This window comes from Microplitis mediator, chromosome 1, assembly GCF_029852145.1.
Source record: "Microplitis mediator isolate UGA2020A chromosome 1, iyMicMedi2.1, whole genome shotgun sequence".
Taxonomy (NCBI): Eukaryota; Metazoa; Arthropoda; class Insecta; order Hymenoptera; family Braconidae; genus Microplitis; species Microplitis mediator.
The window spans coordinates 25,340,857-25,356,282 of NC_079969.1; the positions used below are offsets into that span (position 1 = coordinate 25,340,857).

Here is a 15,426-nt window from a genome sequence, read left to right on the forward strand (position 1 = left end):
TTTTCAGTGAGACTCCTTTCTTGATAAATTCCCGATTTTAAAAAAACTCCTGAAGGTTTTTAAAAAAAAATTAGTACTCTATTTTGAAAATTTTTTGAATTCAAGTCCAAGTCAATATCTTGATTCATTACATAGAACATATATTTTTAAATAGTCATATTAGTATGTGCAACTAAAGATTTTGCTTCAATTTGTTTAATTATGTAAAAAAAATTCATATTTATTTATATTTAATAAATTTTATTAAATTTTCGTCGCAATTATCTAAGAAAATGAGGAAAAATTTCAACAGTTAATTTACTAATTAATATCGGATAATTGTTTTTCTTTTTTAGAAGCCCACTTTGCCTTTTGCATCTCTACTTTATTTCAATAAATATATAAAATATGAAATTATTAATTAAAATAATTAAATAAAATTCAATTTAAGAAAATTGTGATTTGAATAATTATTTTATGTATGAAGAATTTATTAAGATGAAACGGTAGTTGATTAGTATGCAGAGATCATTGCTCTTTCAAGGTGAACTTCTCATTGTCAGTCGCTGCCAGCAAGTTAGCCTGCCGAGGATTCAGTTTTCATTCTTTAAAATAATATTATAGTTTTATTAATTAAATTCGTTAATTAAAACGTTTACTCATGTTTTAAGTTATTTAAATTATGCTGAGAAAATTCAGTTATGTTTGTTCAATTATATTTTTTTTAATTTTATTTTTAATATTTACTTTGATTAAAAATTTATCATCAGTGGATTATAAAACGAGAAGCAAAGAATTTTTATCAGATGTCAGAAAATTAAATGAAGAAATTCACCAGACTATGGTAATTCATTTTTATTTTTCATTTATTTAACTGACATATATTCATCTTTTTTCATTTTTCAGGTGACTCTTGAAGAAGAAAATCGTAAGAGAATTTTTCGAGTACAAAATGTTTGTAAAATTTATAATTTAGGTTGTTATAAAAATTATGACTACCAAATTAATCAAGTATTTAAATATCCGCCTACGCCTCAGTATTCAGTATTTTATATTGATCAGTAAGTAAAATTTAATAAATAAATTGATAGGATAATCTGGGGCTAAATAAGACATCATAAAATCTATAAATAGTCAGAGACCTTTTTTGTAGAAAAAAAAATTTTGATTTGTAAATATGTAAGACAGTACACTGTAAAAAATTGGGAGTGAGTACGGATTTCATTTCAATCCGCATTCACTCCGGTCCGGAGTTTTAATACTTAAATAAATTAATATTTAATAGAAACAGCTGTTAATTAGAAACATAATTATTTAAATAAATAATTCATTGAGATATTAATAATTAAACTTAAAATAGTACGTCCCTAATACCAAAAAGGCATATAATTTTTTTTTTTTTACCCTATCGCTTCAGAGTGACGAAATTGATCAAAAAACAAAAATTAAAATATTAATGCCAAAATGGCCTATAACAGCAAGCATATGCCTTTTTGGCATTAATTTTATTTTTTAGCTAATGCCAAAAAGGCGTATACATAAAAAATCAATAAAATCAACGAATTGGTTCAATTAAATATTTATTAATTAAAAATGAATGAATTTAATATTTTGATGATTTTTTATTTATGTGCCTTTTTAGCATTGACTAAAAAATGAAAAATAAAATTAATGCCAAAAAGGCATATGCTTGCTGTTATAGGCCATTTTGGCATTAATATTTAAAATTTTTTTTTTTATCAATTTCGTGATTCTAAAGCGATAAGTGGCTCCTAAAAAGTTTTCACCGAAAAATCTGAAAATTACAATCGTCGAGCTTCAAAATATTTTTTTTTTTTTTTAATTCACGATACGACCATTATTCACGTAAATACAGCTACTCAAAACTCACTGAAGAATTTCGAAATTTTTTTTGACTTTAATTTTTTTTCTTAGTATATTTAAATTTGAATTCACGGGTTTAACTTCATGGTAATATACTTTTTTTTATATGCCTTTTTGGCATTAATGATCATTGTGCCTAAAAGCAAAAAGGCTTATGTATATTTATAGACCTTTTTGGTTTTAATTTTTTTATTATCAAAATATTCATTTCAAATCATTTCTAAGCGATTGAGCAAAAAAAAAATTTATATGCCTTTTTAGCTTTATGGTAGATCTATATACAGCATATGCCTTTTTGGCATTAGGGACGCAATATTATGTTTTTAATTTATAAAATGTTCTAGTAACTCAGTAAATTATAATTTCATATATATAATACATAGTGAAAATATTAAATTATTGAATGGCTATAGTGACATAGCTTTTATGGGAATCTTTGATATTTCGGTGCAATATGAAATGTTATCTCGTGGTATGATTGATGTAAATCATATGACAGTTTGTGACTCAGTGGAATTATATTTGTTAAAGTTTTATTATCAGCTGCTTATAATTTTTAAAAATCATTCCGCGTGAATATATGGACAGGGAGCTCGTAATTATTTCCGTACTCAGTATAAGTGTCAAAATATCAGACCTAAGCTCACTATGTATTAGTAATTTTTTTTATAATTAATATTTTCCGAAACTCCCCGTCGGAGCGCAATTCAATCCGAGGTAATTAAATAAATGAAAAGTCATCAACTCCACATTCACTCCGCAAATTTTTTATCGTATACTTATAAAATTATACTAAAATATTTTTAAAAGTTTATGTTTTTGCATTAAAAAATTATTTCATTGAAAATTTGTTATAAAATCATTCCTTGATACAAAAAAAATTTTTAATAATTAAAATACCAGTTCAGCTCAAGAAATTTTATATTTTTAAAATTAAAATTTATTTGAAATTTTAAATCCAGTAAATTTTACATCTTTAGGATGGTAAAATTACTCCATCCTGCTTCAAAATTTGTAAATAAAAATATTTGCACAAAAATTTGTAAAAAAAATTCCCAAATTGATGTCTCATATTGCCCCGGATACCCCTAAAATTTATGTATATGCTTAAAATTTCCTATTAAATTTTAAATTAATAATTGAGGAGATCCTGCCAAAAGAAAAGAATTTTATGTTTTATTAGTAAAATATTTCAAGTTGTGTTAAAATTTTCGGGTGAATTTAAAAAAATGTAAACTTTATAGGCCAGTAAACTTTGACGAGAGTAGCAGTAAAGCAACGTATATAAACTTTTTTTACTAGATAAATTACAGGTATACTTTGTTTTATTTTATTTTTATTGTACAGCGTTTAAATAATGATGTAAAAAATTTAAGTCTGAAATACTTTAAAGTGTAAATTTTATATGGATGTAAATGACCCGAGGGCTGGTAAAAGTCAATAGAGAAATTGAAACAACGGATTATTATTTTCTCTCAAATAATTTTATACTTTCTATCAGAATCGCTATCGTAGTAATTAATTATTATTTTTAATTTCATAGACGTATATTCGAATGCTAAAAAAATTTTTCCGAATACTTTATAAGATTTTTATTAGATTGGGGTTAAATTTTTGCAGACCTTCTATTTCATTAATAACTGGAATATTTTGGTCGAGTAATGAATTTCGAAAATGAGGGGAATAATTCTCAGTTTACTATTCCAATACTCAGTATAAGAATTTTTATCATTCTTACAATTTTATCTACGCGGCAAGAAATCAATGCCCGGCATTCTAAAGAAAATAAATCAGCATAAAATATTCAACTTTGCATAAAAAATAAAATATTCATTTAAAAATGAAATTAAAATAATTTATGAATACTTTATAATAAAGTATCAAAACTACATAATTAGTCTTTAGATATTTTAACGTCATTGATATAAATATTAAATATCAATTAATTTTCAAGCATTAATTTATAGATTGAGGAGGTGAAATCATCGAAAAGTTGTGTCATAAATAATTTAACACCAGACGAAAAAAAGATTGTTCTTAAATTTTCCCTGATATGAAAAAAAAAACTTTTAAAAATAATTCCTCCGTTTTATTGGAAGGATTTCCTCAGCCCCTTACTATCAATAAGAAGAATAAATCAATACTGTGTGTGTTTAAAAAAGTTAAATTAAATATTGGCATTTTCTGTTCTCTAGAATAAATAAAATATCATACTGTCCAATATACAAAGCTGGTAGTACGACGTGGCTTCACAATATGTGTCTACTAATGAATATATCTGAATCTGCATTGACTAATGAAAAAGAACAAATATCTTCGATTGCCCGAAAAGTAATACCAGAGCTAGATTTCCCAGAGGCTGAAAAAGTTATTATTTTTTTTTTGTTCGTATTCTACTTTAAACTTATTGTTGAACTTTTCACATCATAATTTATTTTACTTTATACATCATTTCACATTTTATTTATATTTATATTCTCTCGTTTACTCGATTTATCTTACATCATATATGTTTGTTTTGATATATATATAAATATAAATATAAATAAAATATATGTTTATAACTGCAGGCAATGCTGGCCACGACAAAACTTCTTATAGTAAGACATCCTTTTGAAAGATTGTTGAGCGCTTATCGTGATAAACTTGAGAACTCAATTGCTGGAAGAGAACATGGTACTCTTCATTTTTATCGAAAATATGGTCGTACTATTGTCAAAAAATATCGAGGTAATTTTTAAATTCTTTTCATTTTTTAAATGGAAAAAAAATTAATTTAATGATGGAAATATTAGATTATGGGAACCGTTTCCAGACACTGTAAAAAATTTGGAGTCCGCGGTGTGGTTTGAATGATTTGGTAAAAATAATTGGTAAAATACCCTAGTAGGACCCTTGGCGTGACATCTATAAGGTGTCAGTTTTTAGTCTGTTTTTTGATCTATCGATAATGCACCGATATGTTGACAAAGTAATTAGAAATTTATGTCACCGTAAAAATATCTACTTAAAAGACTTGATAAAGTGACGACAAAAAATAAATTAAAAATGAGTCATCTTAACGGTTTTTTAATTGAAATGACTTTTTTGGGACGAAAAAGAGAACCAAAATTTTCTTTGACTCCTAGAACCAGGACGAATATCTCTGTTATATGTATAAATTTGAGCCAAAAAAAAAAAAATCTGTCTTGTCCTTTCAATAGACATCTTTATGGCATCTTAAAGTTGTCTCTATACTACTTGCACGGAAAAAAAGGCGCTGCAACAGGACAAAATCTTGTTGCTCCCACAGGACTGCATCCTGTTGCAGCCCCTATTTTTTAACTTCCCGCTAAGAAAATTGTTAATTTTCAAAAATTCGGGGTTATTAGTTTCATCCCGATTTTCGAAAATCGAGTTTTCATTAGATGTCGACGTTTTGGGATCCTAAGAAGCTATTCTATTTTCAGAAGGATGTCCGAGTGTCTGTATGTATGTGTGTGTATATGGATGTAAACTCTTCATATCTTTTTACTGAATTGACCGATTGAGATGGTTGAGGTGGCAATCGAAAGAGTTTGTTGGCCGTCAACTTTTCTGAAAATTTCAAATCGATCGATCAAATAGACTCTGAGATATAGAAGAAATATAGAAAAAAAAACAAATTTTTTTTTTCATTTTTTTAAAACTTGTTCAGAAATGGCTCGATCGATCGATTCCAAAATCTAATCAGCTCTGGAATTCGATAAAACGCGTCGATTGCCGCCTCAACCGTCTCAATCGGTCAATTCGTTAGAAAGATATCGTTGATGAACCAAATAGTAAAAAACGTTTTTTTCGAAAACAACGGCATACAAAAGTATTTTCGAGCACGAAGAGCTCGAAAATGTATTCACAATAATATTTTCGAGCTCAAGGAGCTCGAAAACAACGGGAAGTTTTGGGGCTGGCCCGCAAGGTCAACCGATAGACCGATTTTTTTCCGTGTAGGTATTCCTAAAATATAAAATAAAACCAATAAATTAAAAAAAAAAAAGTATAATTAATAGAAAGCTGAAAAAAATCTGAAAACTGCCTGACCCTGCAAGCCAGCCCCGAAACTTCCCGCTGTTTTCGAGCTCAAGGAGCTATTTTAACATCGCTTTCGGTGTTGAAACTTAACACCTACACCGCCTGTGCTTACTCCGGTTTTTTTTACAGTGTAGAAACCAATCCCATACGTTTACAGGAACCATTAACATAAATGTACATAGACCTTCTCTCCATGAATTTTTTTTTAAGGATTAAAAATAAATAATTAATTAACAGATTAATGTTTTTTTTTTTATACAAAAGACAAAAATTTTACTCCGCCAACGGAAAATGAATTTATAAGTAAAGAAAATGAACCAAAACCAGCAGGCATTGAACCAACATGGAAAGAATTTGTAAAGTATCTTATAGATATTAATTTAGAAAACTACGCCGACGATCATTGGATCCCTTATTATCTGTACTGTACTCCTTGTTCTCTTAATTACACAGTAATTGCTAAAGTAAGTACTAAATGAATAATAAAAATATAAAAACTATAAATAAACATAATTAAACATTTATTAAAAGGTGGAATCGCTAGATCGAGATCAATCATTTATAATAAACAAACTAAATCTCAACAATAAAATCCGACCTATTCATCGGCATCAAGTATCGCTGAATAATAAATCGAATCCATCGAAAATTTATTTCCGCCAGTTGACACAACAACAAATATCACAACTTTACAATAAGTACAAACTTGACTTTGAAATGTTTGATTACTCCGCTGAGATTTATTATTCATACGCTTCAGACTTTTTCCAATACAACGACTACTAAATCAAGTCTAAACAATTTTATATATATAAATATATATGTATAAATAAATACCAATTAATATGAAAATCTTTGACCAAAACAAAATGTATTTATTTTAAAAACATTATCAGCCCAAAAAGACATTTAAATGAATGGACTTTAAATGACGTCGCAGAAGCGTCTACAAACTTTCTGGCGCATGAATCGATCGACCCACTTTTAGACCACGGGGCTTTATATCAAAGGGATTTTAAGCGGAACTTTGATTCAACTATTACGTGCTGTTACGATCGTCATCGTTGCATGCTCGAACAATCTTTAACGTTATGATTATTAATTACAAATATCAATTGTTTATCACAACTATCATAACTCCCAGAGCAATTAATCACTAAATCAAGACTATATTCATAATTACAACAATTTTTACCTTATTGTGAAGATCATTAAGCACTTCCTGATCAACGAGACCAAGTTCCTCCCAACTGGGTTCTTGGGTTTTATTTTCTCCTTCACTACTACTGCAAGTATGGCTTTCATTACCCGAATCAAAATTCTTGGCAATTGTCTTGCTATCACTAAACTTTTTTGATTCGTTGTTGTTTTCATTTATTTCTTTTTTCTTATCCTCATTTTCTTTTTCCTTCTTCGTATCCTTTTCTTGAGCCTCAACCGCAACAACTTTTTTATTCTCTTCAATACCAAGAGTTTCACTATTTTCCGTGTTTAAACTTTCTTCTTTAAATGTATCATTAGTGGATAATACAACTGGAGCATTTAATTCACCAATAGATACACGATCAGATAAACTTTTTGGCTCTTGGGTATTTTCATTTGATTGTACGCCATCACGACCACTACTAGCAGCATCAACTGCCGATGAAGACACTGAGACCGGAGAAACTTGACGACTATTGCCGGTTTTAATAGGACTCGAGAGTTCCATGAGTATGTAGTTACGTTCTTTACGTGGAAAACTTTCAAAACCAACGACTCTCTTTGGCGATAGTAATTTATCATCTTTTAAAAAACAATAATTATCTGAATTTTGACTCCTCCCTTCATTCAATTTATTATCATTATTAATATTTAATTTATTTAAATTCAAATTATTTTTACCGCCTTTTGAATTTACCATATCAATGGTATTAAAACTTTTAGCGTGTAAGTTTAAATCCCCAGATCTATTTGAGTTTCCCGAGTTAACTTTAGCTTCCGGATACTCAACAAAATTAATTTCATTTGTTCTCTCACCCGATTCATCAAATTTATTAAAATAACAAACACTTTCCTCGGAAGATTTTATTCTAACCGCAGATTTACTCGCCGAAGTTTTAACTTTTTTTTTACGTTTCTCAACAAACAAATTACTTTCTTTTTTCACCGTTTTATCATCAATTGATTCGAAAACTTCAAAGGACCAGCTGCGATCGCTTTCTTTTATTCCAAAAATACCATCGACGTTATTTAATTTATTATCATTATTATTATAATTGTCTTTAATTTTAGCTGATGTCTTCATAAGAATACTTTTCTTGGGATTCAAACTGCCGTCGTGGACATAATACTCGCGTTTAGGACTCGCTGATACACTTCTTGATCTTTTGGGTACTTGGCACCGTGAACTAGGACTACAAGGATGAGATACTGATCTAGGAGGCCTGTAGCTCGGCATTTTAGTAACCGGTGATATTGGCAAAGGTATGCGTGTAATAGGGGCATCTGATTGTATCATTTGAGAGTCATCGCTGTCGGGTGTACGTAATTTAACAATTTCACCGCCAAAATGAACACGTCGAGGTGTTTTGCGTCTCTCAATCCACATTTCCTTCGACTCATCTTTTAACTTCGATGAATCGTCCAACTTAAGAGGACTATCTAGGCTATCATCTGAATCATCTTTCTCTTCCAAAATAGTCATTGTGATAGCGGTCTGTTCATTAAATTTAATCTCTGTTTCTAAAACAACACGAGACGGTGGAATAGTTTCCTCTTTGCTTTCTCTTTGTCTTTTTTCCTCGTCATTACTCCTCTCGGCTTCAACTTTGTCAAGCTTATCATGCTTAAACTTTTTTTTACGCATTTTTTTACTCCTCTTTGGCATTGAATGAACATTGTAGACTTGACTTAAGTTATCAAAGTCTTCTTTAGCTCCAGGACAATCCTCGAGGTAAGACGCAAATTCATCACCAATAACGTCGCGAATTTTTACTAAAGACTTTAAAGCTATCTCTTGGTAATTTATGTCACTGAGCCGACTTGCTAAGGCATTTATTACTGTCTTCAAACTCTGACGCGATGGTTTAATGCTTCTTGATGATGGGAATAGCAAACTAGGCGCACTCAAAATAACACCCAGGGTAATATGAGATTGAATATCGAAATTATTTCTGTTTATTCCTTTGTCTATTATCTGAAAAATAAAAAAATTTAATTTCAGTAGTCAAATATATACATATATATTAGGGTGGTCGTTAAAAATTTAATTTTCTCAGGCGCACCATAAAAAGCTTCTTTTTAGTGAAAAAATACATGGGGAATTTGGTTTTTTATTTTTAAGTAAAAAGAACACGTGTCGCAAGACGATCAAAGTTCATTTCTCGATACAATCGCGGTTTTTTTTAAATATCTCATGAAATATGCAGATTAAAGGAAAAAATTATAGGAACGATTTTGCAGGAAATTAAATTTTTGACAAAAAAAGTCATTTTCATTTTTTTTATAAAATGTGTATTTATGAAGATATTTTGAAAAAACTTTTTCGATCTTATCAATTGAGCATTGTAAGGATTACGAATGTTAAAAATATTGTTTTTTCTTAAATATAGACAACTTCGTAACTCGTAACTCGTAACATATCAATCATTAATGCTTGTTGTAGTTTCTATATACTTAGAAAAATGTTATTTTCAAATGTAATCCTTAAAACGCTCAATTCATCAGATCGAAAAAGTTTTTTCAAAATATCTTCATAAATACACATTTTATAAAAAAAATGAAAATGACCTTTTTTGTTAAGAATTTAATTTCCTACAAAATTGTTCCTATGATTTTTTCCTTTAATCTGCATATTTCATGAGATATTTTAAAAAACCGCGATTGTATCGAAAAATGAACTTTGATCGTCCTGCGGCACGTGTTCTTTTTACTGAAAAATAAAAAACCAAATTCCTCATATATTTTTACTAGAAAGAAGCTTTTTATGGGACGCCTGAGAAAATTTAATTTTAACGACCACCCTAATGTAAATTTATCAAATTAATTATATACTGAGTAATGATGAAACTTACGGTCTTAATTATAGCGTCGCGAGTAGAACTGTAGAGTAAATAAACACGTAATGTATCGAGTGCGCCTTTACGTACTGCAGGAGCGAGATGCCCCAGATTATTAATAAGCTCACCCACAACTGGTTCCATAATTTCATCGACGTGATCTTCGTCGAGTGTCGGAATAACATCAACCAATACTCTAAGTGCATGTTGACGTACTTCCCATTCAGGATCACGGAGTCTTGATGATATCTCATTGAATACTAAGCATGTGTCCACGTCCGGAGGAAATTGCTGCGTCCGTACCTAATATTGATTTGTATATTGAGTACAGATATATTATATTATACAATAAGATCTATGGTTTATTGTTCCTTGTTCGGTATTTTGGTATACTAATCACCATTTCCATTCATTTACATATCTATTGATTTATTACATTATTAATATTTATTTATACATTTTAAGTAATGTGAGGGGGGGGGGGAATAAGCCCACTTGCCAAAACGAGTCTATACCCTGATTAAGAAATATAATTTAGAATGATTCTAGATGACGTAACTCTTAATCATTTTGAATCATTCCAAATTGTCTGAATTATTTTGCTTTCGAGAATAAATTTTGAAACAAATCATTTTAAATTATCTTGAATTAAATTGAATGAAAAAATAATAGAGGAATTTCTGGTTCGTTGGTCAATTCAAAATCATTTCAAATGATTTGAACTTTTGAATCATTTTAAATTTAATTGAATGAGGGAATCCCGAGTCGAAATTTAAATCGTAGATTGATCGTACTAGACATTGAAAACGTAAATTCAACCTTTCTTTTTTGAGTCTTACTGACTTTCTAAAAGAAAAATGTTTTGGGTCTTGCAATAGATAACTCTTTGCGTCTCTAACTCTCTTAATTAGCTTACAAGCCATCAGTACAGAGAAAAATGTTAGCTCAAAACCTAGCAATTTTATTATGCTGTCGACCAAACTTGAAACAGAAAGTGAAGCATCCAAAAATTTATTATGCTCTTATAAAAAATTACTATGCTGCATCACAATTATTATAATGTATGGAAGTAATTGTTATTAAATCTTATCGATCAGTGTCTCGCGCGTAGTAAGTATTATGATACAGCATACAAATTTTTCGTATGAGCATAATAAAAATTGGTAGATTTCGAGCCAACATTTTTCTCTGTGTAGAGTTATCTCCTGCTAGGCTCGAAATATTTTTCAAAAACTGCTGAAATTTTGACTTCTCGTCTTCCGACTGCTAGATACGTTTTTTGGCAACGAAATGTTTCCAATATAGTTTAATTTTTGTATTGCAAGTTTTGAAAGGTTATGTCTACGATTACGCAAGTCTTATTCACGTTTTCGTACGTCAACTACGTCAAAAATACGTTTTTACGGCTATTTACGTGTTGAAAGGTTGAATTTACGTTTTCAACGTCTAGCGCGATCAATCTACGATTTAAATTTTGACTCGGGTAATACCGCAATTTCTGGTATGATTTAAAATAATTCAAAGTTGAGAATTTTTAATAAATTTGAATTACTTCAAATCGACGTTCTAATTAGCAAATTGTCTAACTACATTTCAGAAATCTTCCATTTATGCGAAAAAGAAGTAATTAAAAAATTTTTTTTTCATCTAAAAATCAATTCCATATCTAGTATATACTATTTTTGTCTAGGTTACTCAAATAATATTTCTGCTGACTATTACTATTTGAAAATTGCACAGAATCACTTAATAAAAAATATTGAGTTAGACAATTTGCTAATTAGAACATCGAAATTATAATGTAACGATAAAATACAATATGAAATAATTTAAATTTTTCAAATTAGATTTCTTAATTAGGGATATTAATATTTTATTTTAATAATAAACATCACAATGCAAATTGGGCCATTTTGAATTTTTAATAAAAAAAAATTTTGACCGATTTTGCCTCACATTTTTTTTTTTTACTGGGTAAAATTGATACGAAATATTTATTTAGTGAGTAAAAAAATTACATGTAAAATTAAAATGTTTTTTCTCAAACTCTCCCTCCTCCCATTTTTATTAAAATAAAAAAATGAATAAAAACGTACCACGTGTTCCCAGAGTGGTGTTAGCTGTATTAACTGTTCAGTTTGTTGTTGAACAGGTGTCATCTTATGTCTTGTTACTTGTTTCTTTAAAAAATAAAATATAAATATTTGGCGGGAAAAATTTTCAAAAAATTATAATAACAAAAAAACAAACCTCCGGCGAATTAAAAGAAGACACCGGTTCTTCTTCTTGGGGCTGTGGAGGCCCCGTTCTTGATGATCCCGTCATCGAGGACACAGTCTTATACCCCACACACTCTGACATACCTTATCACTCATCCTCATTTAAATTCTTATTATTATATCGTCACGTTTTAAATAAATCTTCAAACACTTGAAACAAAATTTAAAAAAAAATTAATCGACTCAATAAATTTGATCAATTAAATAAATTAAGCAAACATAAATAAACATATATAAGTTATGTTTTCATATTAAACATTAACATGTGATCTAAGCATGTGAATATCGACAAGAAGAAATTACTGGGTACGTTTATCGAGCGACAATATCTACACAGTATTAAACTTTTCGCGGCTTAAAAACTATTTTTTCTAACTAGTATAAGTAGTAAAGAGGCGTATTAATAAATTGGATATCAATATTTGTTGCCTATATATATATATACAATAAGTAGTAATATAGAGGCAAATGTTTGGGTTCAAGGCGCGGTTTTATATTTTAAACTTATTGTTTAGCGGTTTTTTTTATTGTTTATTCACTTGACATTTTTAAACACACGTCAAACTTCGGTTGTTCATTTACGTATTAACTTATAAACTTTATAAACAACAACAACAACAACAACAATAACACTCTTTAACATTTAAGTTTAAATTAAAAATTAAATTTTTATCAATTCCTAAGACGTTAAATCAAACGAGTTATCGTTATATCTTACGTTATTTCAAACAAACACGTAACATGATACAAAGAAAAAAAACTTTTTTCTACCCTAATACACGAAAGAAAATACTTCTTTAACATTTATCATTAATGAGAAAATATATGTAAGTATATAAATATAAAATATAAAACTTTAAAGTTTATAATTAAAAACAATTATTTAAATATTTATAAATTAATGAATAACAAAATAGTTTTTAAGCATAAAAAAAAGTTTGAAAAAAAAACACATTAAGTTAAAATTTAAATGATAAATTACAATGTAATAGATGGTAATGATAATGTACGGATATAAAAGTAGCAGAAAAAAAAAGTTTGAAATGAGTTGTTAGCGTATGAAAAACCTACTTGTTAAAGTAACTAAAAAAATTCAAAAATGCCGGTTTATTTTTTTTAACGAGTAGCAGCAGCAAACTCGAGCACAGCTGGCATGTGACTGCGTGTGGTAGCATGAGGAAGGGATCAGGGAAATCCCTCTTTCTGCTTTCACTCTTTCTACTATACCGTTACCTCGGTGTTACTATACCTCTATTACTTATATACATACTTACCCTTATATATGTTTTTGTACTTATATACATTAAACTCATACTCATACGATGATATAAGTGTTGTGTAGATTGTAACATAGAGCATAGTTTACGATGTATATATGTATGTGTATATATAAATGTGATAAAACACAAGTCTGGTGCGCATGAATATCGACCATCCCCCACTTGATTCTTCAGCATGAACTTCTGATGGCTATTTCGCTATTCCCGGCAGCGATTTAACGTAGTTTACATACACGATTTTACACCAGTTACCCATTGACCCAAGGGGCTAATTATTTATTTTATTTTGTTTAACACCTTGCTGAGGTAAACGCTAAATAAAAATCAGTAAGTCTGATCATGGTTGACTTGGCGCACAAGTAGTCAAAGAACTCGATAGTCAGACTTCAAATCTTGGGTTCAGTAGAACGAGAACTTATTTGTCAGACTACTTAAAAATAATTGTATTGTAAAATTACGAGCAACCTACAGTCACTACGTGACTGCCCAAATATCACTACTAAATTTATAAAATACGCAGAAAAAAAGGATTTCTTGCCGCAACAAAATTTTAATTTGCACCAAGAAATTTTATGCAATATAAATTAAATACAAAAATTGTCTTGGGGCGAGAAAAGATTTTTTTGGTCAAGAAATAATTCCTTGTACCAAGTAATTTTGTCTAGTTCGAAATAAATTTTTGTTTTCAATTCACAATGCAAAAAATTTCTTGGGGTAAGTAAAAATTTTCTTTAGGCGAGTAAAGATTTTTTGTGTCAATGAATCCTTTTTTTTTCTATGCACACTTTTTTGGCTTTGAAAAGCTTCCTAAAACCAAAAGGGAGTATAAAAATCTGTCATTTTGGAATAAGTAATGCGATATAAATAATATAGCTATATATTCAGTGACATTCGATCATTTTTAGTGACAGAATAATTAAAGTATTAATTTATTAAAAGAAAATAAATACGATCGTCTTTTTTCTCGCGTAATTTAAATGTAATTCGAATGATATAGACAAATCTGTTTATCTCAATACTTGGCAATTAAAAAGAGTTTAAAGTATGAAAAGGCACAAATTCAAGTCAAGACCTATCTAATGATACCAATTTCAATAACATTAACTAATTATATCATATAGATATGGCGGGAACAAAATTTTCCTTATTCTCTTAATAATATAGATTATAGTACATGTTGTTTAAATTTATTACACGTTTAGTTTAAATTTTTAAGTCATGACCCGGAAATAAATAATTTAGATTTAAATGTAATTCAAATCTGAAAGAAAGGCAAAAAAATGTTCAAATTGTAAAAAGTTTTAATTTTGATATGAGAAAAAGTTTCGAGTCCTCAAAAAAAAAAACGTTTGGAAAAATTTAATCTGCGATGATCTAATCGGATTTAAAATATTTTTCGCGGGAAATTTTGAATTTAAAATATTTAAAATTCAAAAGAACTGAAGCTTTAAAAAAATTAAATCTGCGATGATCTGATCGGAATTAAAATATTTTTTGCGGGAAAATTTTGAATTTAAAATATTTAAAATTCAAAAGAACTGAAACTTAAAAAAAATACGAAATACTTTTATTTTTTTGCACATTATTTAATAAAATTTCGTACTAAACAAGAATATATATGTATGTATGTATACTTTGATATAGACATTATGTTTAAATATTTCTAGTAAAATTTTTAAAAAATTGTCTGTCTGATTTTTTTCTCCAGTACGATAAAATTTGGGAGAGAAGATTTTCTACAGAATCCAAAAATCTTAAAATTAATTTATTAATGAACAAAACTATTCTTTAGATCGCGAATTGGGAGCAATGATAATAAATTTGAATAAATTATTGTGGATAATAGATGAAGAATGGTGCCGTGTCCTTAGCCTAAAGTGTGAGTATACGAGACTAAAGCCGTTGATCTTGAGG

At 28.7% G+C, this 15,426-nt stretch overlaps 2 protein-coding genes across 2 annotated transcripts in view; one reads left to right on the plus strand and one right to left on the minus strand.

The window, feature by feature from the left end:
• The window catches only part of LOC130669739 (uncharacterized), a 45,859-nt gene extending 32,427 nt beyond the window's left edge, over positions 1-13,432 (minus strand). The window contains exons 1-5 of the mRNA XM_057472785.1: positions 13,304-13,432; positions 12,204-12,382; positions 12,050-12,133; positions 9,969-10,256; positions 7,109-9,091 (exon numbers count right to left, since the gene is read on the minus strand). Coding sequence (XP_057328768.1) covers positions 7,109-9,091; positions 9,969-10,256; positions 12,050-12,133; positions 12,204-12,314 — 2,466 coding nt within the window. The 5' untranslated portion in view covers positions 12,315-12,382; positions 13,304-13,432. The remainder of the gene's footprint in view (positions 1-7,108; positions 9,092-9,968; positions 10,257-12,049; positions 12,134-12,203; positions 12,383-13,303) is intronic.
• Positions 455-6,794, plus strand: LOC130669757 (carbohydrate sulfotransferase 11-like). Its single transcript, XM_057472809.1, has 6 exons — positions 455-823; positions 886-1,040; positions 4,059-4,230; positions 4,434-4,593; positions 6,178-6,377; positions 6,445-6,794. Exons 1-6 carry the CDS (start codon positions 662-664, stop codon positions 6,697-6,699), a joined length of 1,104 nt encoding a protein of 367 aa, XP_057328792.1. The 5' UTR covers positions 455-661; the 3' UTR covers positions 6,700-6,794.
• Positions 13,433-15,426: the final 1,994 nt, after the last annotated feature.

Excerpts from the sequence above, each read along its gene's own strand:
- LOC130669757 (XM_057472809.1), top strand. The coding sequence starts at position 662 with ATGCTGAGAAAATTCAGTTATGTTTGTTCAATTATATTTTTTTTAATT. Across the intron at positions 1,041-4,058 it reads TCAGTATTTTATATTGATCA|AATAAATAAAATATCATACT; the intron begins GTAAGTAAAATT and ends TCTGTTCTCTAG. Across the intron at positions 4,231-4,433 it reads ATTTCCCAGAGGCTGAAAAA|GCAATGCTGGCCACGACAAA; the intron begins GTTATTATTTTT and ends TTATAACTGCAG.